The sequence below is a fragment of the Cardiocondyla obscurior genome, linkage group LG21 (assembly GCF_019399895.1).
Source record: "Cardiocondyla obscurior isolate alpha-2009 linkage group LG21, Cobs3.1, whole genome shotgun sequence".
Taxonomy (NCBI): domain Eukaryota; kingdom Metazoa; phylum Arthropoda; class Insecta; order Hymenoptera; family Formicidae; genus Cardiocondyla; species Cardiocondyla obscurior.
The window spans coordinates 1,302,656-1,330,046 of NC_091884.1; the positions used below are offsets into that span (position 1 = coordinate 1,302,656).

The 27,391-nt window shown below is 44.6% G+C and overlaps 3 protein-coding genes across 9 annotated transcripts; 2 read left to right on the forward strand and 1 right to left on the reverse strand.

The window, feature by feature from the left end:
• Positions 1-91: 91 nt before the first annotated feature.
• Positions 92-6,299, forward strand: LOC139110725 (zinc finger protein ztf-16). 3 transcript variants are annotated; one of them, XM_070670702.1, is made up of 6 exons: positions 92-315; positions 1,521-1,736; positions 1,844-2,075; positions 2,260-2,528; positions 2,756-3,091; positions 3,328-6,299. In XM_070670702.1, exons 2-6 carry the CDS (start codon positions 1,561-1,563, stop codon positions 3,788-3,790), a joined length of 1,476 nt encoding a protein of 491 aa, XP_070526803.1. In that variant the 5' UTR covers positions 92-315; positions 1,521-1,560; the 3' UTR covers positions 3,791-6,299. The 3 variants fall into 3 exon arrangements, with proteins under 3 accessions (XP_070526803.1, XP_070526801.1, XP_070526804.1); XM_070670700.1 differs by having other exon boundaries at positions 92-311; XM_070670703.1 differs by lacking the exon at positions 92-315 and having other exon boundaries at positions 1,497-1,736.
• Positions 6,300-6,565: 266 nt separating this feature from the next.
• Wgn (Tumor necrosis factor receptor superfamily member wengen) lies at positions 6,566-24,238 on the reverse strand. Of its 5 annotated transcripts, XM_070670705.1 has the most exons (10): positions 23,906-24,238; positions 23,741-23,804; positions 23,064-23,309; positions 21,872-22,579; positions 21,493-21,729; positions 20,062-20,251; positions 14,984-15,493; positions 14,383-14,563; positions 11,515-11,643; positions 6,566-8,359 (listed from the first exon to the last, which is right to left on the reverse strand). In XM_070670705.1, exons 7-10 carry the CDS (start codon positions 15,488-15,490, stop codon positions 8,166-8,168), a joined length of 1,011 nt encoding a protein of 336 aa, XP_070526806.1. In that variant the 5' UTR covers positions 15,491-15,493; positions 20,062-20,251; positions 21,493-21,729; positions 21,872-22,579; positions 23,064-23,309; positions 23,741-23,804; positions 23,906-24,238; the 3' UTR covers positions 6,566-8,165. The 5 variants fall into 5 exon arrangements, with proteins under 5 accessions (XP_070526806.1, XP_070526807.1, XP_070526808.1 ...); XM_070670706.1 differs by having other exon boundaries at positions 21,493-22,579; XM_070670707.1 differs by having other exon boundaries at positions 23,741-24,238.
• A 179-nt stretch (positions 24,239-24,417) lies between these two features.
• On the forward strand, positions 24,418-27,391 carry Sirt2 (Sirtuin 2). Its single transcript, XM_070670704.1, has 6 exons — positions 24,418-25,089; positions 25,394-25,657; positions 25,896-26,252; positions 26,329-26,524; positions 26,618-26,810; positions 26,947-27,391. The coding sequence occupies exons 1-6, from the start codon at positions 25,059-25,061 to the stop codon at positions 27,013-27,015; spliced, it is 1,110 nt and encodes a 369-aa protein (XP_070526805.1). The 5' UTR covers positions 24,418-25,058; the 3' UTR covers positions 27,016-27,391.

Sequence of the window (27,391 nt, forward strand, 5' to 3'; positions counted from 1 at the left end):
ACGGAGGCTAAGACACGGTTGGCAGCACTGGCCGATATCGGCGAGCGAGTGAAGAGTGTCGCACTCGTGCCGCGGACACCTTCGCGCTTCCGTTACGTTTTATTTGCTCGCGCGGGGTGAGGAAGAGACGGCGAGCCAGAGAGAAGAGATAGAGAGAGACGGGACGAGAGAAAGGAAAATAAAAGTGTCGGGGGAGATGCATGCGCGGCAACGCTCGTGAGTGTCGAACGGCGCGAGGAGGACGACGAGCGAAACTCCGTCGTGGCGCCGAGGAAGGTGCATCCGCGGCCCCTCCCCCCTCCCCGTGGAATGTGAGTAAGTGGCTCGCGAAACGTGGCGAGAAAGAGAGATAGAGAGAAAAAAGAAGACACCGACGGAGCGAGAGAGAGAGAGAGGTGCCCCGTCTGTTTCTTGGTCCTCCAATCTGCCGTTGCTGGCCGTCTGCCCCCTCGGGGCCCTTTCTCCCCTCCGATACTATCGTTGCCAATCATTTTTTTTACCGCTTTCCCTCGGCCCCGCCGCCGCGCGCGCCGCGGGAGACCGCCAGAGACTTTCCGCGGAAAAGCCGCGAAAACTACGTCACGAGTGACGGATTCGGTCGAAACTGGGACAAAGTGCAGTGCACTCTGGCATTGCGCTTTACCACCAGGTGTTTCTATGCCGTAATCTTCCCAGGATTGGGTAACACTTCGTACCGTTGCACCTCGCTCTCTCGGAGTCGGGGAGGCCCTTCTTCGGAGGCACATTCTCGCGCGTTGCTCTCTCCGTCGCGCGCGCGTGTCCGCGGGGATCCGTCGAAGTCCACCGCACGGGCTGACAGAGCGCACGTACGACAGAGAGATATTAAACGGGTGCACCGCCGCCGTCGGGAGAAAAAGAGAGAGAGAGAGAGAGAAAGAGAGCTGACAGGTAAAGGTGGCATCGAAATGCGCGCGCGAGACGGCGCGAGATGCGAGCTGGACGCGAGACTCGCGCGTAACGTCACGGTGGATATACACGGTGAGACCGCCGCTCTCTCTCTCGCGCAAGGACGCGCGATAAGGGCAGGCCCCGTTTTCTCCGCGAAATATCGTCGGCGGGCGAGGGCGAGTTCCGTCCGCTCGTGCCAGCTTCTGCGTGGCAAAGGCGCGCTAACGACGTGTCCGCGAGTACCGTGGTGACGATAAACGGGTCGACGCTATGTAGGGCACGACGATATCGGGTCGGCCGCTCCGATCGACGGAGCCTCCTGTGCGCTCGGGCGAAATATGGAACGCGAGGCGCGTCAGATGATCGATCCTTGTCGCGGCTCCTCCGACGCCGTCAAGTTCGCGATACGTTCGCGATTCGCCTGCGAGAAACGCTGCGATCCGCTCGGGCGAGTTGAGGTTGTGTTTAAACGGGCGAACGGTAATCTGGGTCCGCGCGTTGACGTTTCGAACCCGCTCGGAGTCGTCGCCAATTCTACGTGCGACTGCCTGCGCGTTCGCTCGAACCGTGAAGAAGCCTCCGACTAACGCCAACAATCCTTGCTGCTTTAGGTTAGATGACGGACTCAAGATAGTCCTTCCGCCTGGTAACATGTCAGATGGGGTTGACGGTGGTGGTGGGGAAAACGAGGTGGACTCCCATTCCTCTTCGCAAGCCGAGGCCGGAGACTCTTCTAATCACAGGGAGGAAGAGGCACTGGACCCCGATAACGAGGCGGCCCTCAATACGAACTATGACAGTAGCGACGGGGCTGTTCCTGCATTTAGGTAAGATTTTTCAGATCCGTCAACAGCCACGAACAGCTGTTTAGAGCAGTGCACTGTCGCTGCGATTTTATCTTTCGGACACGTATCTAATTCTTTTAATTTTACAGGTGCGACAGATGCGACAATTATGAAACCATAAATAAGACAGCTTTCTCCGCTCATCAAGACCAATGTCTGGCGAGCGGCGAGGCTGGGGAGAGCGCTGAAGGTATGGAGGGAACGGAAAATGATGGGGACGGAGAAGAGGGCCATTCGGGGATCAGGTCTCACAGAAAAATGTTTGAATGTGATGTTTGTAATATGAAATTTTCAAATGGAGCTAACATGAGACGACACAAAGTAAGTATATAAAGATTATATGGCGAAATCACGCATGTTACGTGACGTATTTTAGTTGAATTTTGTAATTCACATATTCTTTCGAATTATATTTTCTTACGTTTTCAAATCCGTGCCTGATGAATCTTCGTGATAAGAATATACTGTGAATATTTTACTTATTAAATTTCGATATTTTTTTTAGATGAGGCATACGGGCGTGAAGCCGTATGAATGCCGGGTATGTCAAAAGAGATTCTTTCGGAAGGACCATCTTGCAGAACACTTTACAACTCATTCGAAAACCTTGCCATACCACTGTCCGATATGTAACCGAGGTTTCCAAAGACAGATAGCGATGCGCGCTCACTTTCAGAACGAGCACGTTGGTCAGCACGATATGGTAAAATCGTGTCCCCTCTGTAATTTCCGCGCGGCAACCATGAAATGCCTTAGGCTGCATTTCTTTAATAGGTAAGTTATATCAGTTTTAATTTATTGTAAATTTGTATTTTAATATTCCTTTCCCTTTGTTTCTTTTAATTATTTATTCTAATTTCTATCTGCGTTCCTATCTTCAGCTCCTGTTTTTCTCTCGGTTTATTCCCGCATCTGTACAATAGACAAGTAACGTCGAATGTATTCGTGAATCGTCGATATAAATTTTGTTCCGCTTTATATATATTTTTTATTGTTTTCAGGCATGGAATAGATTTAGATAATCCAGGACCAAATAGCTCTACATCCATAATGAATAGTTGCACGTCTGGGGAGGCGATGCCTTCAGCACCTTTATCCGACAGCGGGGATAGTACTGGCAATCGCTCGACCGACAACGCCACACCTCCCATGCATTTCCTCACACCCCACGTGGAGATATCCATTCCTTACCCCGAACAAGCTGCCAACCAACGGAATCCAAGTCCTGCCCCGTTGAACGGAGATAGTCCCAATAGTCCGCAGAGCGCTGACAGTAATAGCAATGCGCCGAGCAGTAGTCATCATCAATTATCTATCAATAGCAGTACCCTTCATAGGTGAGCATTTAAGAAATAATGAAATTTATTAATTTTTATTACAAGAATTGTTAAAAACGATCGTAAATCCTTCGTTGTTTGCATAATCTGTACATGTTCACGTTATCTATCACTAATTGTTAACTGATAAATAAGTCTCGTATGTTTAAAGGTTCAAGCATTGACTTAAAAACATCGACGATTACGTTTAAAACGATATAAATTACAGATGAGATTTTCGCAACTTTTTTTTTTAGGAACGTAGGCGGAAGTGACGAAGCTATTACACCTTCGATCTCTTTGATACCTATTAAGCAAGAACCGAACAGCAACGGTATGGACGACAGCGGGGCAACGTCGAGCAATTTGCCGTTACCATCTTTAATCAAGGTGTCACCCTTGAAGTCGTTACTACGCGACGACTTACGCCGCAAGCTGTCCACCAGCTCTACCAATAACAACAATAACAGCAGCAACAGTTGCGGCATTAACTCTAATCCACACTCGAGAGGCGAACCACCCACTTCGACCAGGCCAGATCCTCGCACGAGCGGTCTCCAGTGCACCCACTGTCGTATCACCTTTCCAGATCAGACGTTGTACTTCCTTCACAAAGGTTGTCACAGCGAGAGTAATCCGTGGAAGTGCAATATTTGCGGGGAGCAGTGTTGCAATCTGTACCAATTCAACTCGCATTTACTGAGCAAGAGTCATCAGTAGCTGGGAGGAGAGGGCAGAAAGATACCCGCAGTTGAAATTTGTCTTTCCTTTTTTTTTTCGTTTTTTTTTTTTTTTTCCCCTTTCTTCGTTGAACGAAATAAAACGGCAGGAGACTCGGTACGTATGTCGTACATACGTACGTTTAGTGTTCATTAGCATGAAGGTATAAGTATTTTCTGCGACGGGTCCAGACATACTCCTCGCCAAAAATACTTTCGAAAGCTGCAAGAACGGGCTCGCCGAAGCATGACGGCAAGTAGATTGTAAATTGAATTGTAAATTATTCTTAAGAATTCGAGAGAGAAAGAGTATGTCTGCTCTCTCAGAAAATAGTGTACAAAGCGCGATAAATTGTGCCTTTCTTTTAAAAGAGAGAAAAAGGGAGAGAAAATTGCGAGAGAGAAAAGAAAAAATGAAATTGCCAACATACACTCGTCCATCATGCTGTTATATTGTACGAATTATCCGTCCATAGAGCTTTGCCGAAATATTCCGAGCTCTATCATTAGTCTTAAATTAGTAAAATAAGTGGAAATGTGACGAGGTATATCGTGAATCGCCTCGTCAATAATCGTAAAAAAGAAGAAAAAAAATATATATAGCTATGTCGTATTTTTATCGAGAAAAAGTACGACAATAAAATTTCAAATAAATAGAGATTTAGTTGATATTGGACGATTTAGGTGCTTGAGACAAACGCGACAGCGCAGATGTAATCTGTTGAAAAATGTTTTGCAAATGTAAAGAGAGAAAAAAAATGCATTTATAATTGTTTTAAAGTCAGATCGTTTAAAGACAAAGAAAAAGAAAAAAAAAAAGAAAATAGTGCATATATACGTAAAGTAAAAAAAGAAAGAAAATATATTACGTGCGTGAACTTTATATATAATAGAAGAGTAATATATATTTGCGAATAATCGAAAAAAATTTATTCATAATTCGGATTTCTGCACCGATTCGTGAGAAAAGATGGTTGTTGAAATGGTTCACGGATTCGAAGGAAAATTAGAATAATCCGAGACGTCGCGTTCGTCAAAAGCATATCTGCGCGGTGTTTATTCTGTATACCGATGTACGTCGATACCGTTAGATCGCGACTTGTCGGCTACGACATGGTCAATACCAAAAGATATCACCGAGAGTTCCATCTTCTTTCTCCTTAGGTAGGCGTTGCGTCGCATCAGTGAGGAATCATGTGCAAAACTGTGGATGTATAGGAAAAAAAAAAAAACAAAAGCTAGCCGGGCGTGCGTTATTAATTATTAACACGACAGGGGGCAAGTTCGAGAGGTGTGACTTTTAGCCGAAGGCTCGTGCGTACCGGGCAGGTATCTCGATGCCCGTTCGCTTTGGTCGAGGTCGCCTCTCTCCGCCTTTCTCGCCTTTGATCCGATAAATATTTTATATATAAATATTTGTACAGAGAAAAAGTATTAGAGGAGAGAGAAAGCACGAAGGAAAGAAAATTTAAATAGCATATATATACATATGTATATATATACATGTATACACGTAGAATCACGTACATACAGACGGACACACACACAAATATATATGTATACACGAACATTATATAAAATATATATATATATATATATATATATATATATATATATATATATACATATATATATAAATATGTGTCGTCTCGCACGCAACGAGACGAAAAGACACGTACACGCGGACACTGCTGTAAATGGTTGTAGTTATTTAAATAACTATTCTGTATATCGCGTAATATTTAATACGATTATGAAATTATTTATTAGAGTCTAAGTAATTTATTATTGCTTTGCATTCCAAGAGGACCGGAGACCACGGGAACTATACGATTAGATAAGCGAATGTCTTAGCGTTAACGGTGCTTTTCTAACAGATACCGATGCCACGTAATACAATTTATAATGAGCGAATTTTCACATGTAAAAAAAAAAAAAAAATATGGAAGATAGGTGAAAAGGGGGAAGAAAAACACGACGAGCGTCGAGAAATCCATTAGGCAGATTTCGCGCGTACAAACGAATGCAACGTACACGAATTATTACTATCTTCGATTGATATAACGTGTTTAAGAGCTGTCAGGAAACTACCACTATTTTATACGCAGGGCACATATGTTCATTACTAGGAACACGTTCGTCATTCGCACTTTCGATCCTTATTATTAAAGCATTATTGACGTACAAATCTTTTTAGATACCTTTACAAAAAAAAATTAAAAAAAAAAAAGATGTATAGTGCGTGCGCTTGTCGTGCTCTCGTGCGGCTCCTCGGGGCGGAATTGTGAACAAAAAAAGTGCCTGATTGGGAATAATTCATTGAGAATAGAGAGGAGTTCCGGATATTCTTGCGAAGAAATCCTTGATTGAAGGAAGAGAGAAAGAGAGAGAGAGATAAGAGAGTGGAAGATGTGATTGAAAAATATTGATATACAGGACACATGAGCGTGTGTTAACCCGTGTTCACCATATGTGCTTACCGCTTTAGCGTATATAGCGATGCCTTTACACTGTGATCACGTTTACAAAGAAAATAGTCTTAAAGCTAGAAGATAGACGTAAAGGTATATATCTTAGGGCAGACGAGAGTACGACAGGCACAGCCTTGAGCGTAAGACCAGGCGTTTAGACACCCACGACAAGCCACCTACACCCACCTCATTCCCCCCTCGAGTCCCACCCTCCCCTCACCTCCCCCGTTCCCCATCCCGCAATTTATTTATACATACGAATAAAGATATATTTAAATCAATAAGGATGGAACAAAAAAAAAATATTGTTGATGTTACTACGGTGTAATGGGTACAATCTAAATACATGATTATTATGTATATAAGGAATAGAACGGAGAATTTTTATCGTACATGTCTTTTTCTCTTTCTTTCTGGCTCGTCACTCATCCGATTCTCCCCGCGACCCAGGCTCTGTTACCTCACCTCGCCGCTGGACGCAATAAGTTTCCGTCAATAACGGTGACACCGTACATGATAAAATTAACCGGTCCTACGTGGTTAGTTAAATTCGTTAAAGCGATATTGTTTTACATACGACGATCTAGAAATAGCGGCCAGCAAATACCGCGTGGCGCAGGATTATTCGGTACTTTTGTAACTTGCGCCTAACGCAACAATGTTTCTTCGGTTACTCGCATTTTCTTTTGTAAAAAGAAAGAGAAAAAAACCTCCCATACGTTGCTACAATGTTACTTTATTGTTTGCGTTACCATGCGTGTATGAATACAGAAGCGCTTTATATTACAATGTTCGTCGTATTAAAGCTATTGAAAAGGGGGGGAAGAGAAATGGAATTCTCTCGGACGTGCGGCCGCGTCGTTCGTCGCTCGAATCGCGCTCGAGTTTCGAGACGCGGCGGGAGACAGGTCGTCTCCTCGCGACGGTTTTATTAATTCAGAGAGAAGTCAAACAGAGAGCGTGATAAGTCTTATCTAAATCCGATCTGGCCAGACGTAGCGGCGAACAAATGCCAATTTGTTCGTCACTATTACTCTCTGTCATATGTAAAGTAATCTCAGCTCTGATCTCGGCCAATGATCCTGAATATCTAGCTGCTTCGGGATGACTTTTCTCCAATCAATTGAGTTGCACCATCCAATATAATCGTTCAGATGTCATAGCACCATTATTAATATACGCATCTCGTTTGATTGACAGAAAAACGTAGGAGTTTAACTTTCGAAATTATAATTGATGCGTTAAATTAATCGAAGGAAGCTTGACTCCCTTGACTTAAATTCTACGGGAAGCACATCGGTGACGTACGAGTCCGAAATATAAAAATACATTCTGGGGATTAATGACGTCACGGTGATGTTCGCTGAATTCGCAATCGACATTTCTTTCTCGCTTCCTCATTCCAACAATGATAATATACACGGAGAGATAGAAAAATAATTATTTGAGAGCAAAATGTGTTGGCGCAGCCGATCTAAAATGAATATTCGATTGCCTGGCTGTCGTAATTAACGAATTACAATATACTATGCTTAACAATATCGAGTTACAAAAGTGACGCGGTTGCTCTGACGTTCGAGCACGTTAAAATCTTCTGTCAAAGATGAACGAAGACACAGACGAAAGAATTTAATTCCTTAAGCGTCTCCGATCTCGAAGATTCCTTCCGTGGAATAAAATAATATATATAATATATATATAAAACGCGCGCGGAATTATGTTAAGAAATTTTTATAATTTCTATTAGTCTCGGCATTTAAAAAACTTTCCTCCCGAAGGGCACCCGAGAAGCGCGCAGTCGATCGTGCTAATTCTAAATTCGCGAAAACGTGGCGCAAACGTCCCAAGCAAGAGGATCTAAGGGATGATCGTCGAGGGCGGGATGAAGAGCAGGACTTCCGCGGATCAATCGGCGTTCTGACTCGCCTTCTGACTGAGGATGGTCTCGATGTTGCGCTGAATCCGTGCGATCTGCGATCGCTTGCTGCTTGGCGTCGTCGTGCCAGCCTCCTCGATGTACAAATTCCCGGCTGCAGCCTCCGGCCAGCCGGCCGCCGTCGCCGTCGCCGTCGCCACCCCCGGAGCCTCCCGTTTCCGGTCTGCAAACAGAATAAACAGAGTTCTTACTGGGTCCTCATTCAAGGAAAAAAAAAAACTCCGCTGAGCCTTGTGCGTTTCAAGACTCGCGGAGCTTCCACGCAGATAATCCAATCCGCATATTCATACAGGTAAGTGGAAACTCTTATTTTATATCCTCGACTTCTAAACGTGCCTAGTTTTAATCATCGGGTCGGATTTAAAATTCGTATTTGCCTATCCGGGGAACTCGGGGCTCGCGATAACGATCCGGCGTGCTTCGGAGAGAAAGAGAAGGGACGCGCGCGTCGTATTTCGGGAACACCGAGTACATCGCGTTACGCTTCCGGTAGCGGCCGGTCCACATATAAATACAACTTCCGAGGCGTGGGAGCGCAATGAAATATTCCGGCGCGGAGGGTGGAGGACCGGGGAAGAGGACGGTGGAGAGGCGGGAGGGAAAAGATCTCGTCTCGCTTTCCGGCCGAGAGCGTGGCGTATATTGACGCGTCGCCCGACGGCCGCTAGCTAAAATTGGCGACGGATTGATTTTCGGGCTCAAGCTCGCGCTCGCGCCCGACTTACGCACGTCAAGCTCTAGGGTGCAACAAATCGGCGGATCCGGCGGCCTCCGTGAAGCGACTCGCTTTTCGGAAAAACCTGCGAGTTCCCGCGGTGAACATTTTACGGCGCATGGTGAACGAACGCATCGTGGAAAGTTCCAATGACGACGATTCCGCGACGATCTCGCGCAACGAGTTTCGCAAGCCCGATGTCGAAACAACCGTGAATTATTTTTCTCTCTTTTTTTTTTCTTCTCGAGTACTTTCGCCGTCTTAAGTCTATCCGGTTCTTCGTTTAAGATTTTCTCACTCAATCGTTCTTGCCTACAAAAAAAATTAAATTAAATTAATAAATTAATTAGAAAAAATTGTTTAGAAAAATGATGATATTAATCTATTCCGTGTCTATCTTTACAATCTCGATCCATTCGTTAATCGTAGTCGCGCGTCTACAAGAACCGACTTGAAGTCTCTCTTTCTCTCGCGAGAAAGCCGCGGGGGCTTCGTAATTTCAATCTAATACGCGCCGGTGGAGAATAGCAAACAGTCTCGTTTAAAAAGAAAAAAAAAAAAAAAAAAGAAGAAGATAAAAAACACTTGAACCATTCACCGTACTGTCCTGTAAACCTGATGGCTTATTATCCACAAATCCCGGCGGGGCTGGCGCGACTTCGGCGCGCGCTAAAGTTAGAGCGCGGCGTCGTACGCCGCGAGACGCGCCACGCCGCCGGATGAATGAAGGCAGATAAACGTCCGAACAATCGCGTCATTTTGTTTCCGCGGCGCGCAAATAAATAATTCTCTCGCGGCGTGAGTGCACGCGCAGCTTTCCCGTCCCGCGTACGTCCGTTTTAAGACCCACGTTGTTGCCCGTCTGCCGGCGGCGCGCAGCCTCCCAAAAATAATTTTCGCGGCGCGCTGCGAGAAGCGCAACGCGAAAATCCGCGTTGCCCCTCTGACGTAACGCACGTGCGCACGTCTGCGGCTTCGCGGGAACCGCCGATGTATTTATCACGCGGATGTAGCGGATATTATAAAGGAGTTCGCCGAAGCGCCGAAGGTCGAAGCTCTAACGTCTCGGAAAATTTTCCTAGTCGAATTTATAAAGGCGCAATATCCGACGGCACGGTTCTCAGCCTTGGAGCGCGACACATTCGCGTTTAATTCCGCGTGACCGCGACGATCTCTCGAGAAACGGCGTCTCTCCGGGCTCTGTCTTTATCGGGAAGCTTCGTTTACTCGAGGGCCGAAAACTCGTATTTCAAACAACCAAGAAATTGACTCTGTCGACGTCAGTTTGGAGTCTGAAAAGGAAAAGAAAGAAAAAGATAACGTATCGTAAAAAAGCGTTTGCGAATAAAACTTGAAAGAAATTGAAAGAGACGGGAAAAATCTCAACGATAGCACCGCGGAGCTGACGACAGCGAGATTAAATATTCGTTCTCCCAAACTCGAGCCGCCCTGGTCCTCTTCCCCCCGGCAGGAAAAATGTAAAATTAACGCGATATCGCGTATTAGACGAATATTCCGTATCGCGGCGAAAATAAGCGCGTAAAGGAACATAACGGACTGAATAAAAGTCTGATAATGAGCCGCGCGCTGACGTATGTGTCGACGCGGTACCCTCGTGTTTCTCATCTCCTATCCGCGTAGAAACCGGAAAGGATCCGTCTTGAAACGTCGCGCGCTCATTCATTTTAACGCGGCCGGCTCGCGTTTAACGCGCCCGACACCTAAGCGGCTCCCGCTCCCGAAAGGAGAAAAGAAAACAGAGGCTTCCGGTTGCCCCGGACCGGCCGGACGATACTTCACGGTCACCCCGTGTGAAGCGTGCGCGCGTGTGAAGCTCATTCAAGTGCGGTGCGAGTTAAGCGAATTTATTGTCCAGCGCTTGAGATCGTCAGCCGCGTCCCCCCCCGCTTGCCGATCGTAGCCGTCCGTTTGTCGTCCGGCCCGTCCCTCTCCTCCCGCCGCCTTTACAGCGCATGAAATGATCATTGCGAACGTGCACGCAACTACATCTTACACGGCCGCGCGCAATGGAAGCACTGATTGTAAAAGCGACGCGTAGTACGTAACGACGTAGGCCGAATTTTACGCCTCGATTTACACCCTCGCGCCTACTCGCGTTTGAGCAACGCTCCCCTACCCGCCGGTATTTTAGATGTTCCTCGTTCTCAATTCGACGGCACCGCTGACTTTTCAAGTGAGACAGGCGGGATTAAAATTTGTGTGCGCGTTACATTTTTTTTTTAAAGCTTTTAAAGTGGATCGTATTGAAATAGTCGATAACGAGTCAATCCGCGCGTTATATATATACAATTTCTTATTTAAGTGAGTCTAAAAATTGCTCGTTTGAAATTAATATTTTAAAACGAACGTGGAGGCTCGGTTTTATAAACGCAACAGCGGATTACGTATTATGTTTTAACTCTTGGACGATGGTTCGGATGCGAGAATTTTTATCGGTAGGCACTGTCGAGTGTTTTTCATCTGGAAATATATCACACTTGTCGGAGAAAAAGCGATGGCCAAAGCACACAGGTGGTAACGCTCAAGTTGTCGTCGCGATTTATAGCTGCGAGCAGGAGCCTCGAAACTCCGGCCGTGCTCACCTAAAAGCTTCTCGAGATACTGGCATCTGGTTTCAGGATCACCTGGATTCATCGGCGCTCCTGCGACAAGCTCGGCCAGCTCCGCCTTGACCATCAGGTTCAATCTAGCCGAGATCTCTTCGAGACCCGCTGAAAAAAAAAATCCATTAATCGATGATGCAACGCGTAAACTCATCTGCGTACCAATAATTGTAAAAATAATTATTTCAATCATTAAATTCATTACCCTAACTTAACTAAATTAAGCGACGTCGTTTAAATAATATCGTCCAAGCGGACGGCACGAAAATGTGTTTGCAAAGGCGAATATTTCATTGACGAATAACATTCGACGTGGAATGCGTCGAACGTCTGTGGAATGCGGCTCGATTTTCTCCGCAGGCCTATGGTGTGCACGTTCGGTTCCCCTAATGGTTCCCTGTCCCGACCAGTATCCCCATAAGTCCTCGACCCCCCCTCGCGCCTCGCCGACCGCTATTTCTAATCAGAAACAACGGGTGGGCCGACCGTCCGCCGCAATCAAACGGTACCGATTACACGCACATACTGAACGCCCGTTTCACGGTTGCCAATCATGTTCGTTTTATAAAAGTGTAGTCGCAAAATACAGCCACTTATCTCTTCCTCTTTTTGATTAATAAAAATTAAATTAATTGAAAAGCTTCACGTAATATCTTTCATAAAAAAAAAATTCTAAAGTACCGTTGCATATATTATATATATATATTTTTTTAATATAAAATTTTATACGCTTAAGACATTTAAACCTGAGATACTTTAATTAATTATAGTTAAAGAACGGGCAATTTTCCATTCCGAAAAAAGAGTGTAACGCTTTCACGGGTCGTTGTTTGGAATGCATAGCGAGAACGATAGCGATCGCGACCCGCTTTGATAATACGGCTTCCGGCGATAATGCAATGATATGTATTACAAAATGCGATTAATGCTACAGGTTGAATGCAACGTTAACGGCAACCGTTTTTTATTAATATTGTGCAGTATAAATCAGTTGCACGCGGCCGCGTGCTCGCGGACGGACGCTATTATACTCCGAGTTTAATTAGTATTAATTAGTTATGTACATAATTCGCGAGCAATAAATATTAATATTTTTGCGATTGCAATAAAATTCAATGGATTTCGCGTGCAGCACGCTCGAGATATCCTATAAATGTTATTTTTATATGAAAACATCTTTTAAAAAATTTCCTTAATGAAATGGCGATCTCTCTGAAAAATTTCTGTCTAGCCTCGCGATCCCGTCATTTTCCTTTCGTTGAAAATGCGAGTTTCACGGGCGTTTATAATCTCGATGCTTCATCTCCGCGCTACTTCATTTAAAATATAAGTAAGTCGTTCCTTAAACAAACAGATGAAGAATTAATTCGGTTTAACTCTGATAGCAAGCGATAACATTTTAAATGAGATTTCTTTACGGCGTTAAAACTAAAATCACGATATAATACGTAGACACACGAAGAAAGAGCGAGAAGAGATGAATTGGTACACAGATACGATTTCATAAATAAATCTTCGGTAACGAAATGACGACGTTATCCCGTATACGAGATTAATTTGAAACAGCGTGCGTGATTTATTCGCGAGTATTTTTTTCTTTTTTCTCTCACTCTTTTTCTTTTTTGCGCCCGCGCCGACCCGTCCGTCGCAACGTGCGTTTCGCCGAAAGTGTAGATTTAAAAGGCGATACACGTGCACGCGCGCCCACTCGCCGGACGAAGGAGAGCCTTCATTCATACGGCGTTCATTAACGAAACGTGGCTGAATCGGTTCCCACAAACGTACCACGCGATACGTGGGCGCGATACGTCGACGCAGAAAGCGATAGACAAGACGAAGAGAGAGAGAGAGAGAGAGAGATAAAACGGGGGAGAAAAGAGACGAGGTGACGGCGGGAGGGAGAGGGTTCTCGCGAGGAGGAGTTCTGCGTATCGTTAGTTATGATGCAAATGTAGATAGTAACGTCGTACGCACGTTTTGCAGCTAGCGCGCGTCGAGTCGTAGCGATTTCAGATCCCGTATACGCGATCGCACGTGGCTGTCCGTCCTGAAAAAGGACCTTTCTCCAAGGCATTCCGCCCTCGAGCGAACAATCGCACCCAGAAGCTCAACGAAACTCGACAGAGCGATTCGACTAGAATTTAATTCGCGTTCGGCCACGCACCTGACCGGCAATGGAAAGTACTTTTGAAAGGTTCTCAAAGCCCGACCTCGAAGGCGGCCGGATCGAGGGCCGGCTCGTTACCGTTAATCGACTCGTACCCGAGTGACAATCGTTACTTTATATTTCGGGGTGTAGCGAACGCGGAACGACGACGAGGACGCGGCGTGGGCGACGGCACGCATCGTCACGCTGGACGTTGGGGACGTCATATCCGGGCGCGGTAGGTCGAGCCAAGGTGAGGAGCGGCCGTGATCAGCCCTCTAATGAAGAAAATCTCGCCGTGCATTTTAAGGGACTTTGCTCCTCCCTCTTTGTCTCTCTCTCTCCCGTTTCTTTTTTTCTTTCTTCTTTTTTTTTTTTCCTCTCGCTCTTCCTCTCTTTTTCTGCCTTTCGCCGACCGCGCGTTCATGCTTGTGTACGTGCACCTATATTCTTTCCGCCGACATCCCGGCCGCGCGGCTCCCTTTACATCACGAGATACGGATCCTCTCCCCGTCTCCGTCCACGAAGGGAAGTGCCACGGATGCACGGCAATCGGCAATGATTATTCCGATTACGTGTAGGCATTACGTGACGCAATAAAAAGAATTTAAAAAATGATTAATTGGGAGTGCAAGAGTTAATGCAAAATCGAGCTTGTTAAAAATTTTAATTCACTTGATGCGGAATGAGTTTTCTCTTACCCGGTTCGAAGTTTCTTTTCATTCGCCGCCATTGCCTTGCGTAAACGAGAGCCGAGCATCCCGCTACCAGGAAAAACACTATGCAAGCGCACACCGCGAGGACCAAAGCGCCAGTCTGCCAGTCCCACGGTAGATTGTCCTCGGCGTCCGATTTTCTCCTTTCGCGAGGATCGTGTGTCGTCTGCATCATAAAATCGACGTGTTATCTCTTTATCTCGTTACCTTCGCCACGTCGTTTTAATCCCTTTGACAAAAAGAATCATTTGACACGTCGAAATAAGGTTTTATCTTTTATTATTTACTTTCGAGACACGACGCAAAATGCAATCGACTTTGGCAACGCGGCTCTCTATGCTGCATATTAAACAGAATGAAAGAGCCACCAGCTTTCGCCGACTTGAACCGCACGTGGATCGTGTATAACGCCTATTAATGAGAAATCGTGCTTTTTTCTTTTTTTTTTCAGTAGCTTAAATAAATCAAAGTTATTTTGTTAATGTAGTTAAAAAATTGACAATCTTCTCTCGAGCGTGTAATTTATTTTCCAATCTCAACTTTCAGCTTCTACGTTACGTTACGTTAATTATAATTAAAATATTACTTTCGATTCCTGCGAGATAGAGACCGGTTCTTTGTCGCCCGTACTTCCGTCGTCCTCGCGGTCGAGATTGACAAGATTACTGGCTTCCATGAAGGATCCGTCTTTCGTCCCGCCCGCGGGGAGATGCGAGAACATGTTCGTGGTGATTCCGTCATCGTCGCCGGCGCGTGAGAGCCTCTTCCTGGTCATCGACGACAGGAAGGACCAATCGAGCTCGAGAGCCGACAGCGGGCCGCATATCGCGTCCTTGTGGACCGCGCACGGGCTCAGGGTGAATTCGGGGGCGCATCGGGTGCAGGGCCAGCACGAGGCGCGCTCGGTGGACCAGAACTCGTAACCGGGCTCACAGACCGGATGTTGCTGCTGCGGCTGCGGCTGCGGCGGCTGCTGCGGCTGCGACTGCTGAGCGCCGGATGTCGCGGCTCGCCCGGCGACGGAGGACTCGCACAGCCCGACGAATACCGACACCAGGGTCAACAGCAACCCGGGGCAAGATTCCCTCGGCATCACCTGCAATGAAAGCTGATTAGACGAGACTTTTATTTATTTCCTGTAGGCGCGATTATTTCCGACGTCGTCTCTTATAAAAAAAAAATGTTATTCACAAATTAAAGCTCTACGCTCGCGGGAAAGAGCAGCGAAGCTCCAGCCATTCCTCTCTCGCATCTCTACGCGTGTACGCAATACGGGGAGCCGGCGACTGGCCGATCGCGGTCGATCGGCGTAATTCGAGCGTATAAAGCCGCTCTTTAGGACGCAAAAGCGCTCGGGCCGTTTCTACTTCCGGCTCGTTCCCGATGTAATTACATCCGCCGTTGAATCGCGATCCATCTACGTCATACCCTCGCGGCCGGCCGTCTGCGCGCCTTCGTTTCCGCACACGAGCCGAGTTGTGCGTGCGATTGTGTGCGAACCGTCGGGGTTGCGAGTGCATAGAAAACTTTTACGGCCCGCAGACTTCGCCTGTAATCCGTACGCGGCATACGCGTTACAAATCGCGCCCGGCGCACCGTCTGTCCGCCGACGAAATTAAACTTCCGTAATTAGCACGGCGAAAGCCTAAAAAAAATTCGACATATTTAACACCACATAATCTTAACTATGATACGTATTTCCGCGCTCATTATACTTTCATACACTTAATAATTTTGTTCAATCGTCGGGGATTCATTACCGCTTCATATTATTATTCGAAATATTTAGCATAGAAGCTGTTAAGTTGTGTAATGTAAGCTGAACATTAACGAATCGCTTACATTATATCGCAGCACTTGATCCAATAAATTACTTCATTTCAATGCCAAATTAAATACAATAAATGTAATAAAAATGCGCGCGCATATTAAGATCGTAATTATGCGTGTGCTATATTTAAAGTAAAATCGCTGTTGTAGAATTAATCACGTATTCAAAAGAAAAACTCGGTTATAACGTCGAAAATAAATCCAGAGAAAAAAAAAAAGTTCAGAGCATATACTAAACTCAGCACGTGCCAAATCGGCGAATTAAATACGCGCACTATTTTTCTAGCCTGATCTGCGCGCTTTTGCGTTATTCAACGACGATCCGTCATCAACTCCGACGTAGAATATTTTTTTTCTTTTCTTTCTGCGCAAAAAGGCGAGCGTTATGTAAACGAAAGAATTGTACGTACACCCTTAAAAAGAAACTTTGTGATTAAGATTCGCGGTTACATATTTCAACGGCAAATCACTGGCTCGAAAACGACTTGTACGATCGTCCAAAAAATGTTTTTTTTTTTTTTTTTTTTACGTGATTATTTCACGTACAAAATCACCTCGAGCTCTTAAAAATCAACGAGTCTCAAGAGAGCAGTCTTAAGAGTCCATCCGGCCAAGTGTCGGTGCAAAGCGTAAGACTTCAAGGTCGTACGAGTTGAAACGCGGTACTTAACTCAGATCTCGATGGACGATCCCGTACAAGATCGGACTACGGAATGCGGACTTAAAGGGAACGGGACGCGCGGACGTATTGTTCATCCGCGCGTACGCGGGGCCTCTCTTCAAAGCTCGTCTCGAATTCCGCCGCGTGTGTCATATTTCTCCGGCGGACACCGCGCGTAAAGCGTGTCCACGTACGCTGAAAAGCAGATATGGCGACGGCGGCGAGCGAACGTGACTTTTGGCGTCGTGTGCGTCGAGTTTCACACGTACCGCGTGTATAGTATACCGCGCCGGCCGGATTGCCGATGACCGATTTCTCTTCGTTCTCTCATCCCCTGTCTCTACGATCTAGGATCACGTAGGCTAGCCGCTGTCGCCGCAGTAAATGCCATATCTGTCCTTCGGTGTACGGCGATACGTATACGCGCGATCGTGCGATCAGAATGCAACGCGGTGCCCCCGCGATCGCTCGCGGGACTCTCGCTCGCCCTCGTGGGACTCCGGCCGCTCGTTGCAAAATGCAATCTTCCGCCCGAGCTCATCTCTCCGTGATTAGGATGCCAATTGCGCGCCTCGAAAACGATTACGGACACGAGCGTCGCTGTCGTTGTCGGCGGTGAGGCAACAACAGCTTCTCCGCTCGTGTGCCGCGTGTGCGGTAAAGAAGGCCGCAACGACGAGAGCGGGGCAGATCGCGCGTCGCAGCCTCGCGAGAAAATCGCCTTTCGTGGACCAGCAAAACTCGTCAATCGGGTTTGCCGCGGAATCCCGTGAAGCGTCTTTTCGTTCGGGCGAATTGTCGCTTCTGAAAAGATAAAAAAATTGCCGAATGTCAAGAGTAACGGAACCAAAAAAAAAAAAAAAAAAAAAAAAAGAAAAATAATAATTAATCATCGATTGATAAAACGTTTACGATCAATCGTTTATTAAACGGTGCTCTTCGCCGCTGTCTCGTCGTCGTCGACAAATGGCTTAACACGGCCACATGTGTGCCTCTAATAATAGTAACTAAAAAACTGCCCTGACTCCAGGGAATAAGGGTCTAAACCGGTTTATACGTTCTTCAACCTTACGTCCCGCAGGTTCAGACGGCGACGTTCTTTACGAGAAACGAATTTCTCGATCGCGTTCGACCACATCGTATTGTAAAAATATAACTTTTTATATCGCGGTTTGATAGGGTAGAAAAGAAAAAGAAAAGACTTACGTTGCCATTAAATTAAAATTATAAAAAGCAAACATTTACTCGTTTAATAAACGCTCACGTATTAGAAATAATTCTATCAACGCAACGTAGGCCTGGCAATGCCAATTGCGTCTATTAATTAATTAAAAAGGCTGGCGTTTACCCGATGTAACCAAACGAGTCTCTATTTTTGCTCAAGTATTCCGTTCGGGTTCTCAAACAAAATTCATAATCGCGGAATAAATGGAGCTCGAACGGTCACGAATCTATCTACAGGAAGAAGGCAATCCACGATAGCGCTTTACGAGTAACGTCTGCTGAAGCGAAAGAATGCCGGCGCTTGATATGGCCGCACATGTTCGCTTAATGACGCTAATAAGACGGCTCTTTCCCTCCCCGGAATGCGTGTAAACAGTTTCGAAGCGACGATCCAAATTACGTTTCGTCGTGGACGACGGCCGTCCGTTGTTACAAGTGCAATTCGCAGCGAAAGTAAAGAATATTAAAAGTCGGTTCTTCCAACTTCCTGGCAAATTTACTTATCGGGTAAACACGTGCCTATATCTTCATTTACTTAAAAAAGAGAGATGAAAATAGGCGTATGATTACCTGACGGACAAATTTATCAGAAAGTTGGAACGATCGGGTCTAAATAAGCCAAGTACATGGAGCCTGAAGAACGTAACGCGGTCGAAAATCACGTTCATCGTACTGTCTACATTTTTACTATTTGAATTGGTCGTAGATTTGAATAGCGAGCGCAGTTGTCCTCCGATCGAAACGGGACGTCCGTACGCGGGTTTATCTACGATCTTCGATGGCGAAGAGGCACGATTCGACGGTGCTTTCGAGGAACTCATTGACGTGACTGCCGTGACACTGAGGACGTGGCTCGCACAACGCGGGAAACCTAAATACTTCGCGGACATGTCCGCGCCGACGACGGCGACAAAAGGCCGTTACACGGCCGTGTCGACGCGTGAATAAATGTGAGTTTGAGCAACGTGCAGGGAGAGGAATCGCCTTTTAATCCGCACGTAGTAGTAGTTGCAAAAAACGAAGCTTTTCGTCGTTAAATCTAAAAAAAAAAATTCTTTCAGAACTGCGATGCAAAATTTACACAAAGAACTAAACATCGGCTTATTTTTAGACGGATAAAAATTGCATATTCGGTACAAACTTAAATAAGATAAAGAACCCATTCATTAATAATTAGTTAAATTTGCTCAATCTTTGGTATATCAATTTCAGTCCGATTAAAGGACTTGTTGCCGCGATTATCTTTCAAACGAAACGAAGGAAAAACCTACCAGAGTGTCCGCGATTAGCGTGTCCATAAAATTCGTCGTAAACGTACTACAATATCGCGAACGATGAATGGCATCGAGACGAACCGTAGTCTCTCCACGCGTACCGGCGGCACACGGTTTATTTCCAAGCGAAATCTTCAACAAACATCGAGAAAGAGAAAAAAAAAAGAAGAAGAAAAAGAAAAAAAATAGCTCCACTTTAGCGCGAGGATCCCGGCCACGTGTTTTATACCGGCGCGGTGCCGCCGCGCAAAAGCTCCGAGTGCGAGATGATAATAGCTTCTGGAGCGAGCGTGGAAGGCGGATTTCGGGAAATCGGCCCGAGTCGTTTATACGGAGTGCCTAGATCAGAAATCGTCTCGAGCTCGGGCGCGACGGCGCTCTCGTCCCGCGGGTGACGTTCGTCTCACCTGTTTTCAACTGCCACGCGTTGATGTCCCGCGCGCGTGGACCCGGACGGCTACCCCGCGGACCGCTTTTCCCACCGCGTCACGTGTTACATTTATTTACGATTATTACGCGACGATCTAATGAAACTTAAACCCCAGCGCTACGTGCAATTTCCGTGCGCCTTATGGAGCGCCGCGGATATAATTAGAACGAAATAAATACGACGATCGAGTGGTCGAAGGTTCTCCAGAATCACATTCTTCAAAGCGTGTCCGAAGATTTACTTACGAGCTCTAAAACTTTCGTCCTTCCCCACGAAGTACTTCACGACTTAACGCACCGACTGCTCTCATTTTAGGAAACACAACTCATCCCGGCTGGTCTCATTTTAGGAAACAACGTCGACTGATAGCGTACTGCGTCCCATCCGGTCTTTTATCCTTTGCGCTCTTGATCTCTTTCCCTTTTTTCTTTACTCCTAAAAATCGAAGCGGCGAATCAAAAGAAGGCATCGTCGAGAATGATATCGTGCGAGAATCCGCCGGGATTATTCCCAACGGCAATCTCGTAAAGGAAATGCAAATTCGCGGATTTACGGATCTCGCGGCCGTCGAAGTTCGCGGAGGAAGTTCCCTCGACTGAGGAAAGCGCCGCGAGTATTTAAATACTCTCTCGTGAATTAATTCCGGATATTTTCGGCCCGCCCGTGTTGAACGCGACGCATTTTCCGGGTACGCGAAGACCGGACGCGTAACGTTGATCGAACCGCGCGAGAAGTGACCGTCCGACGGACGGATTTGTCGCGCCGATTGAATTGGATCAACGGCGGAATCGCCATCGCCGCGGACGGCGTATACTCACGCTGCCTTCGGTGGTTCGTCTGTCATGATGTAATCCGAGGCGACGTAGCCGACGAGGACGAGCGGCCCGGGAGAGCACAAAGAGGGGAAGGACGCGCCGGTGCAGCCCCGAGTGACAATCTTCCGCGAGTCGTTTCGGCGATTACCGGCGACGGTGCCGTCCGACTTCCCCGAGTGGAAAGCGGACGGGGACAAGGGAGAAGGCACGAGTTTTCTTTATCAAGCCGTCGAACTGCCGGGTGCAACTTGGGCGCGTCGCGGGCCCGCAAATCCGTAGAGCACGTTACCGAAGAGACTTTCCCCGACCGGTTGCGGCCGAAAAGCGCGGAAGAAATTGAAAAACGTGCGCACCACCGCGCGGTCGTGACGCGACTAGTTATACTGATTTCCGCCCACGACCTAATCGCGGCGAGTCCGACGGACGGACGGGACGGACGGACGGACGGGGACCGGCGGGAGAAAGAGAGGGAGCGCTTCCTTCGGACGCGTTAATAAGAGACGGGCGTACGAGAGAAAGAGGGAGGCGAGAGAAAAGCGGAGAGAAGGATATCGAGAGATGCAGGGACGTTTTATTGCCTAGGTCCGCGATCTAGGGCGCCCGTGATTTATTAGGCCGAAAGAACCGCACTTTACGAGCGCGTTTTGCAACGTGATTTTGCAGGAAACTCTTGAGAATATTCGGGACAAACGTGGCTTCAAAGATATTTGGAATAAACACTGTATTATAATTATAAAAGACATGAAAAATCGTTTAAGCGATTGCGGTAGATGTAAAGTAAAGAATGAGAAGTAAATAAATTAAAAATAAGAATAGGAAAAAAAAAATAAAATAAAAAATTAATAATGATATACGGCGTACCTGGTTACAAACAGAAAGCCGAAGAGCTTCGACAAGTTTTGTATCGTTCTCCGGCTTCACATTGCGAGCGTGATTGCTTCTGTTACCTGGGATGATTAAATCCGCGAGAGATAACGACCTAGCGGAGCGGTCCAGCGCATTCTCTCGTCCCCTCTTAACTCGAAGCCTCAGCATTCCACGATGGTATTAACCCTGCAGCCGACCAGAATGTTGAACCGGCTGGCTTTTTTCAATTACCTGCAAAATAATCGGAGAAAATTAACAATTATCACCGATTTGACAAATTCAACGCGAGAAAACGAAGGTCCTTTAAAGCCACGATCGAGAACAAATTAATGAGATACACCGGTGGAACAATTATCTTGCAGAAAATACTTACTTATCGAAAAGCACACAAAGCAGCGTCACTTTCATTTTTTTTAATTTGGTTTTAAGATAATGACAAGTGTCAGCGTTGACCAATAATTAATCTGACACGAATATGCGAGAAGTCCGGACGTGGTTTACTCTTTTCCTGTTAGATTCTCCATTTTCCATAAGCGAGATCATTCAGTGTGATCATTCAAATCGTTCTTACGACTTGGACGGGCAAACAGGCCGGTCTAAATGGAAGCGCTAGCTATCGCTAATTCGTCTCGTTACTTCCTTCCGTTTCGTGCGAAAACTTCCATTATAACGAGGCCGGTCGTACACTGTAAGCTGCGGAGCGGTGTTTCAAGTCGAATTGACCAGGAAGCCAGCCGGTCGCCGTTAGATATTAGCGCGCGATATGTCCGACTAATTATATCGAGCGGCATTATTAATCATCCGCCGGGGAGTAACGTATCCCCCCGCGATCTCGTACGGATCTCGAGATCTCATTACAACTCTGTTGCATTCCTGGCTAATTATCGCCGCTGCACGTGGGTAAGCACGTGGCCGGCGAGCGCCCGCGCGCGCTCAGCTTTAATCTGTCCGGCGAATCTAACTGAACGCAGAAATTGCGCGCACGCCATGCCGAATTGCATAACGAATCGGCCAGGGGAAGTAAGAGAAGAAGGGTGTACGATTAAGCAGGGGTCTCTTATCATCCCGAATGGCCCATCACCTGCAATATGATAGTTTAGACTTAGTTTAATATTATATTCATATCTTTAAAGGGTTTTTTTTTATTTTTTTTATTTTTTTTATTTTTATTTGTTTTCTTGAATATTATATATGTATATACTATCGTTATATAATTATTTTAAGAGGCATTGCGACGACAAACGCAGTTGAAATCTGTTTGAAACGCGGAAACTTGCTGAGCCAGTCCAGGCAAATATTATAAGCACTCTGAAAGGCAGATATGACGTTTATTGCGGCTAGCGTACGTGACTTTTCTCGCTCTCGATCCTCGATTTCCTCTCAGTCCTCAGCGGTCGGTGTTCCGTGGCATACGTATTGCGGTGCTTTGTGTGTGAATCATGTACGCTAGTCACCGTCGTTGAAGCAAATGCAATATCTGCCTTTCAGTGTACTACGAGCCTCATGTGAGACCCAACGCAGTCGTCGCAGCAAACGCCATATCCGTCTTTCAGTGTTATACGCACCAGGACATGTTTTCACTTCCTGTCTTTTCCCACGGCGGGATGTCCTAAAGTATCACCCCGTGATCTTGACGCACGTTTGGTGCATTTAGTTCGGCATACGGCATCTGGAGCTGGTCTGTCGTCAGTGTAGGGGAGGAGACTTTTTACTTCCTTCGCTCGCGTTCCTTTTTTTTTCCCTTTCTTTTTCTGCCCGTTTCCGTATTTCTTCTTGTTATTGTATCCAAAAACGCCGACGGTTGTGTCACACTAAATATTACAAAACAAAATATATATTAAAAAGTTGAATAGAAATAAAATGTGTTAATATAATATTAATGCACTAATAACGTTTTGATAACAAAATAAAAAAATTTTGAGTTATGCAATACAATTCAGAATAATAAAATTCTTTTCTTTCTTACTTAATGAATCAAATACGCAAATATAAATAAAATCTTGTAATTTGTACGATTTATTTAAATTGTCTACTTTATCTGCTTCGAGTTCCAATCATTAAAAATTAAAAAAGAACAATTCGGTACGATCAAAAACAATTTAATTGAATATCTCTCAACCGGCGTGTGCCAAGAAAGAAAATTATTTCTATCGTTTTTATACGCTTAAAAGTCCTCGGAGTGAAATTTATCCACTTTTCAAACTGTCCAAAGAGCGGAGTGGTAAGAAAGAAAAGGAAGTACCGAAATAGACGAGAATATTCTTCATAACTTCGATCGAGGAGCAAAAAAAAGCTGTCGGGTACGCCTGAAATATATATCGTCACATATACGTACATAAATCATGTCGTAAATCACAATTATCGTAATATATCATTTCCAAAGAATTTTTCAAATCACGATACGTACCAAGCATCGAGCCAAAAAAAAATACGACGACGACTTGAAGAAAGACGGTTGGACGTTTGAAAATTGCATCGGTTACCGTAATTCATTCGGGAATTATTATAGCTGCGACGATCGGTTCTGCTTGCCGTATGAATCGAAGCTCGGGCTCTCGCTTGCGACGTCACCTCGGTCTCTCTTCAATATTCATTAAGCACTGAAAGCATATCACAAATGAGAAATTATCCGACTTTTGGCCAGCAATAATTAACGTATCGCCTCGGTCAGTGATCACTCGCAATACAGAGAGAGATCTCACGCATGGCGAACGGCCTTCTTTTTATTACCTGCCATGGCCGCGTACGGCAGAGAGAAGTTAACTAACTAACTTCTCTCTGGTGTCCGCCATCTTGTTGCGCGCGATTCTATCTTAGTCGAATAGTCTATGGCCCGGTTTCACCAACGCGATTTTCACCCGATCGGTCGGTTTACTCTCGCATTTTCCACATTTTTTTCTATTCAATACGTCAGTTATCAATTTCCTGACGCAAAATAATTACGATATCTCCAAAGTTTTACTCTCCCGTGTCATTACATAAATATCGGGCTTAGTTCCGCGCTGCTATTGGCTAAATGATTTAACTTCGCATGGAATCTCCAGAACTGGGAGCTGCTTTCCTTTCAGAGAACACATTTGACACCATTTGACACTTTCGGCACAATTCAACACGGGTATTGCGTTCCATTTAATCGCGGTAAACGCTGACGCGAGCGTCGGCTCGTCTCGTTTGTGTCTCCTGAAAGGAAAGCAGTCTTAATCGTGACAAATTCTGTACAAGTGTGTGTCAGCTCGTCTCGTTTGTCTTCTGAAAGGAATTAAAGCAGCCAATATCGACTGTCTCGCTGTCTCGCATAAATTTACGAAATGTGTGTAAAAGGATGAGAGAATTATAAAAACACGTAATGCCTGGGAAAGAATAAATAAATAAATTATTAAAAAAAAACCAAGCACAACGCTCGAAAAAGAACAAAAATCCTGGCATTACATGTATTCTTTTGCTCCGTCTACACCGTCATTCGCGTCGTCCTTCCTGCTGCAAATCTATCATCGATCGCTATATGCAAGTCACATCTTGTAAAACTCTACGTTAATCATATTACCAGATTAAATTGCAATATGGACAAGGAGAGTAAAGAGAATCGAAAAGGTAATTCTTTTCACGGGACACCTGCGTCTTTTGTTTTTCACGCGCAATTTGTTTTTCCATTTTTTTTAATTTTTTTTTCTTTTAAATTGCAAAAAAATATATATATTGTTTTTTTTTATTTTTACGTCGTTATCGGAACTGGCACGCTCGATGCATGCTGGTGTAAACGATTGTCTCAATTTGCTTGCAGCTTATAAAAAAAAAATTTTTTTAACATGATTATTGTTAAGAATATTTATAATGAAAGTAAATCAAGTAGCTTGAGAGTTAAGCTTGGAGGCATTACTACTTTTATTTGTTTCAGACGATGATTTGACTGAAGAAAAACAAAATGTTTCGTCTAAATCATCAAATGTAGATGATTCAGAGGTGGAGAAAATACGCAGGTATCTGGCTGCAAAATTGAGTGTGGGACTTACTGGGCTAGGATGTGAGCAACGGACGCAACGGTCGGGCGAGTCACAGCAGACCACTCTCCGGGAAGTCAGTTTGGATGGAATTGTTGAATATATTAAAGAAAAGGCGGACTGCAAGATTATCACTATGGCAGGTGCTGGAATCTCCACCTGTAAGTGTGTTAAAGATTTAATTGTATGTATAAAATTTTTTTCTTCTAATTTTTATATTAGTATCTCATATATTTTAATAATTTAATAATGTATGTATTTTTATTATAGAAGTTATAGCTCTTATTAATTTACCAATTTTTATATTTTAATTGAAAAGCATTAGTAGCTTACATAAAAATTATTAATGCCGAACAAACTGATACTACCTTTTTTTTTCTTTCTTTTTTTTTTTTACAGCTGCTGGAATACCAGACTTCCGATCTCCGTCTAGTGGACTTTATTATAAATTAGACAAGTATAATTTACCCCATCCACAGGCTATTTTTGAATTAGATTTTTTTATGAAAAATCCAGAACCATTTTTCACACTTGCGAAAGAATTATTGCCGGAAGGATTCAAGCCTACGATAAGCCACTATTTTATTCGTTTGCTGTGGGAGAAAGGTTTATTGTTACGGCATTACACCCAAAATATCGACACGCTGGAACGTGTGGCTGGATTACCGTCTGATAAACTGGTGGAAGCTCATGGGACGTTTCACACTGGCCACTGTCTTAAGTGTCGGGCACCATATACGCTTACATGGATGAAAGGTATTCTGTCGTATAAAAAAATAAGATATATGTTAGCGATTCGTTGAAATGCTATTTATATATTTTTAAATAACAGAACAAATAACGAAAGGCATAATACCGAAATGCGAGGAATGCGACGAAGGTGTCGTGAAACCTGACATAGTCTTCTTCGGCGAAGTGCTTCCTGAACGTTTCCAAGAGCTTGCCGATCAGGATTTCGTACAGGCTGACCTCTTAATTATCATGGGATCAAGTTTGGTAGTACAACCTTTTGCATCGCTGGTAGATAGGTATACATAAATATTAAAAATCGATATACTAATATTGTCACAGATAAAAAAAAAATACATATATGCAGCTTTAATTATAACTTTCTTTTTAAGGGTGCAAACTACTTGTCCTCGTTTACTTATTAACAATAAGAAAGTAGGTATGCAGGATCGTCTGTCGCGGTTTTTAGGATTGCGGCAGGGTTTGGTATTCGACGCTAAGAGCGCGCACGGAGGACGCGACGTAGCTTGGCTGGGCGATTGCGACACAGGTTGTCAACTATTGGCGGACAAACTTGGCTGGGGGGTAATATCACATTTTCAGACCAGGATCTTTTTCTAGACATTATAGATCGAGCGTGTTATTAATTCCTGTTTCTTCTAAATTAAAGAAAACTATTAAAATTATTATGCAAACATTAAAATGTAATTTGTAATTTCAGGATGAATTGCGAGCCCTCATACAAAAGGAATACGACAGTTTGAAGGCAGACGACAAAAGCGATAATTAACTCATATTAAATGAACAACGATCATTGGTAATATTTATCTCTAGAAAAAAAATGAATAGATATTATTTTATTACTCATTTACGTCATTTTTAAAAATATCAAAGTTAATTTTTACTAAAAATAGTTGTAAAAAAAATCCATTTGTCTTATTGCTTTATATATATATATATATATATATATATATATATATATATAAAGTAAAAATTGCAAGTAAATGTTAATGATTAACAGATGTAGATATTTTACCGTTGATTCTATCTCAGTTATTTATAGTACGATACTTGTGTAAAAACATCAAGTGTCTTATAAAAATAAATTTTAAATGAAATTCATATTTAAAATTATATTGTAAATAAAAAGAGTACTTTATTCAGTA

Excerpts from the sequence above, each read along its gene's own strand:
- LOC139110725 (XM_070670700.1), top strand. Across the intron at positions 1,737-1,843 it reads GGGGCTGTTCCTGCATTTAG|GTGCGACAGATGCGACAATT; the intron begins GTAAGATTTTTC and ends TTAATTTTACAG. Across the intron at positions 2,529-2,755 it reads AGGCTGCATTTCTTTAATAG|GCATGGAATAGATTTAGATA; the intron begins GTAAGTTATATC and ends TATTGTTTTCAG.
- Wgn (XM_070670705.1), bottom strand. The coding sequence starts at position 15,490 with ATGCCGAGGGAATCTTGCCCCGGGTTGCTGTTGACCCTGGTGTCGGTA. Across the intron at positions 14,564-14,983 it reads CTATCTCGCAGGAATCGAAA|ACGACACACGATCCTCGCGA; the intron begins GTAATATTTTAA and ends TTTATGATGCAG. Across the intron at positions 8,360-11,514 it reads GTATCTCGAGAAGCTTTTAG|ACCGGAAACGGGAGGCTCCG; the intron begins GTGAGCACGGCC and ends TTCTGTTTGCAG.
- Sirt2 (XM_070670704.1), top strand. The coding sequence starts at position 25,059 with ATGGACAAGGAGAGTAAAGAGAATCGAAAAG. Across the intron at positions 25,658-25,895 it reads AGGTGCTGGAATCTCCACCT|CTGCTGGAATACCAGACTTC; the intron begins GTAAGTGTGTTA and ends TTTTTTTTACAG. Across the intron at positions 26,253-26,328 it reads TACGCTTACATGGATGAAAG|AACAAATAACGAAAGGCATA; the intron begins GTATTCTGTCGT and ends TTTAAATAACAG.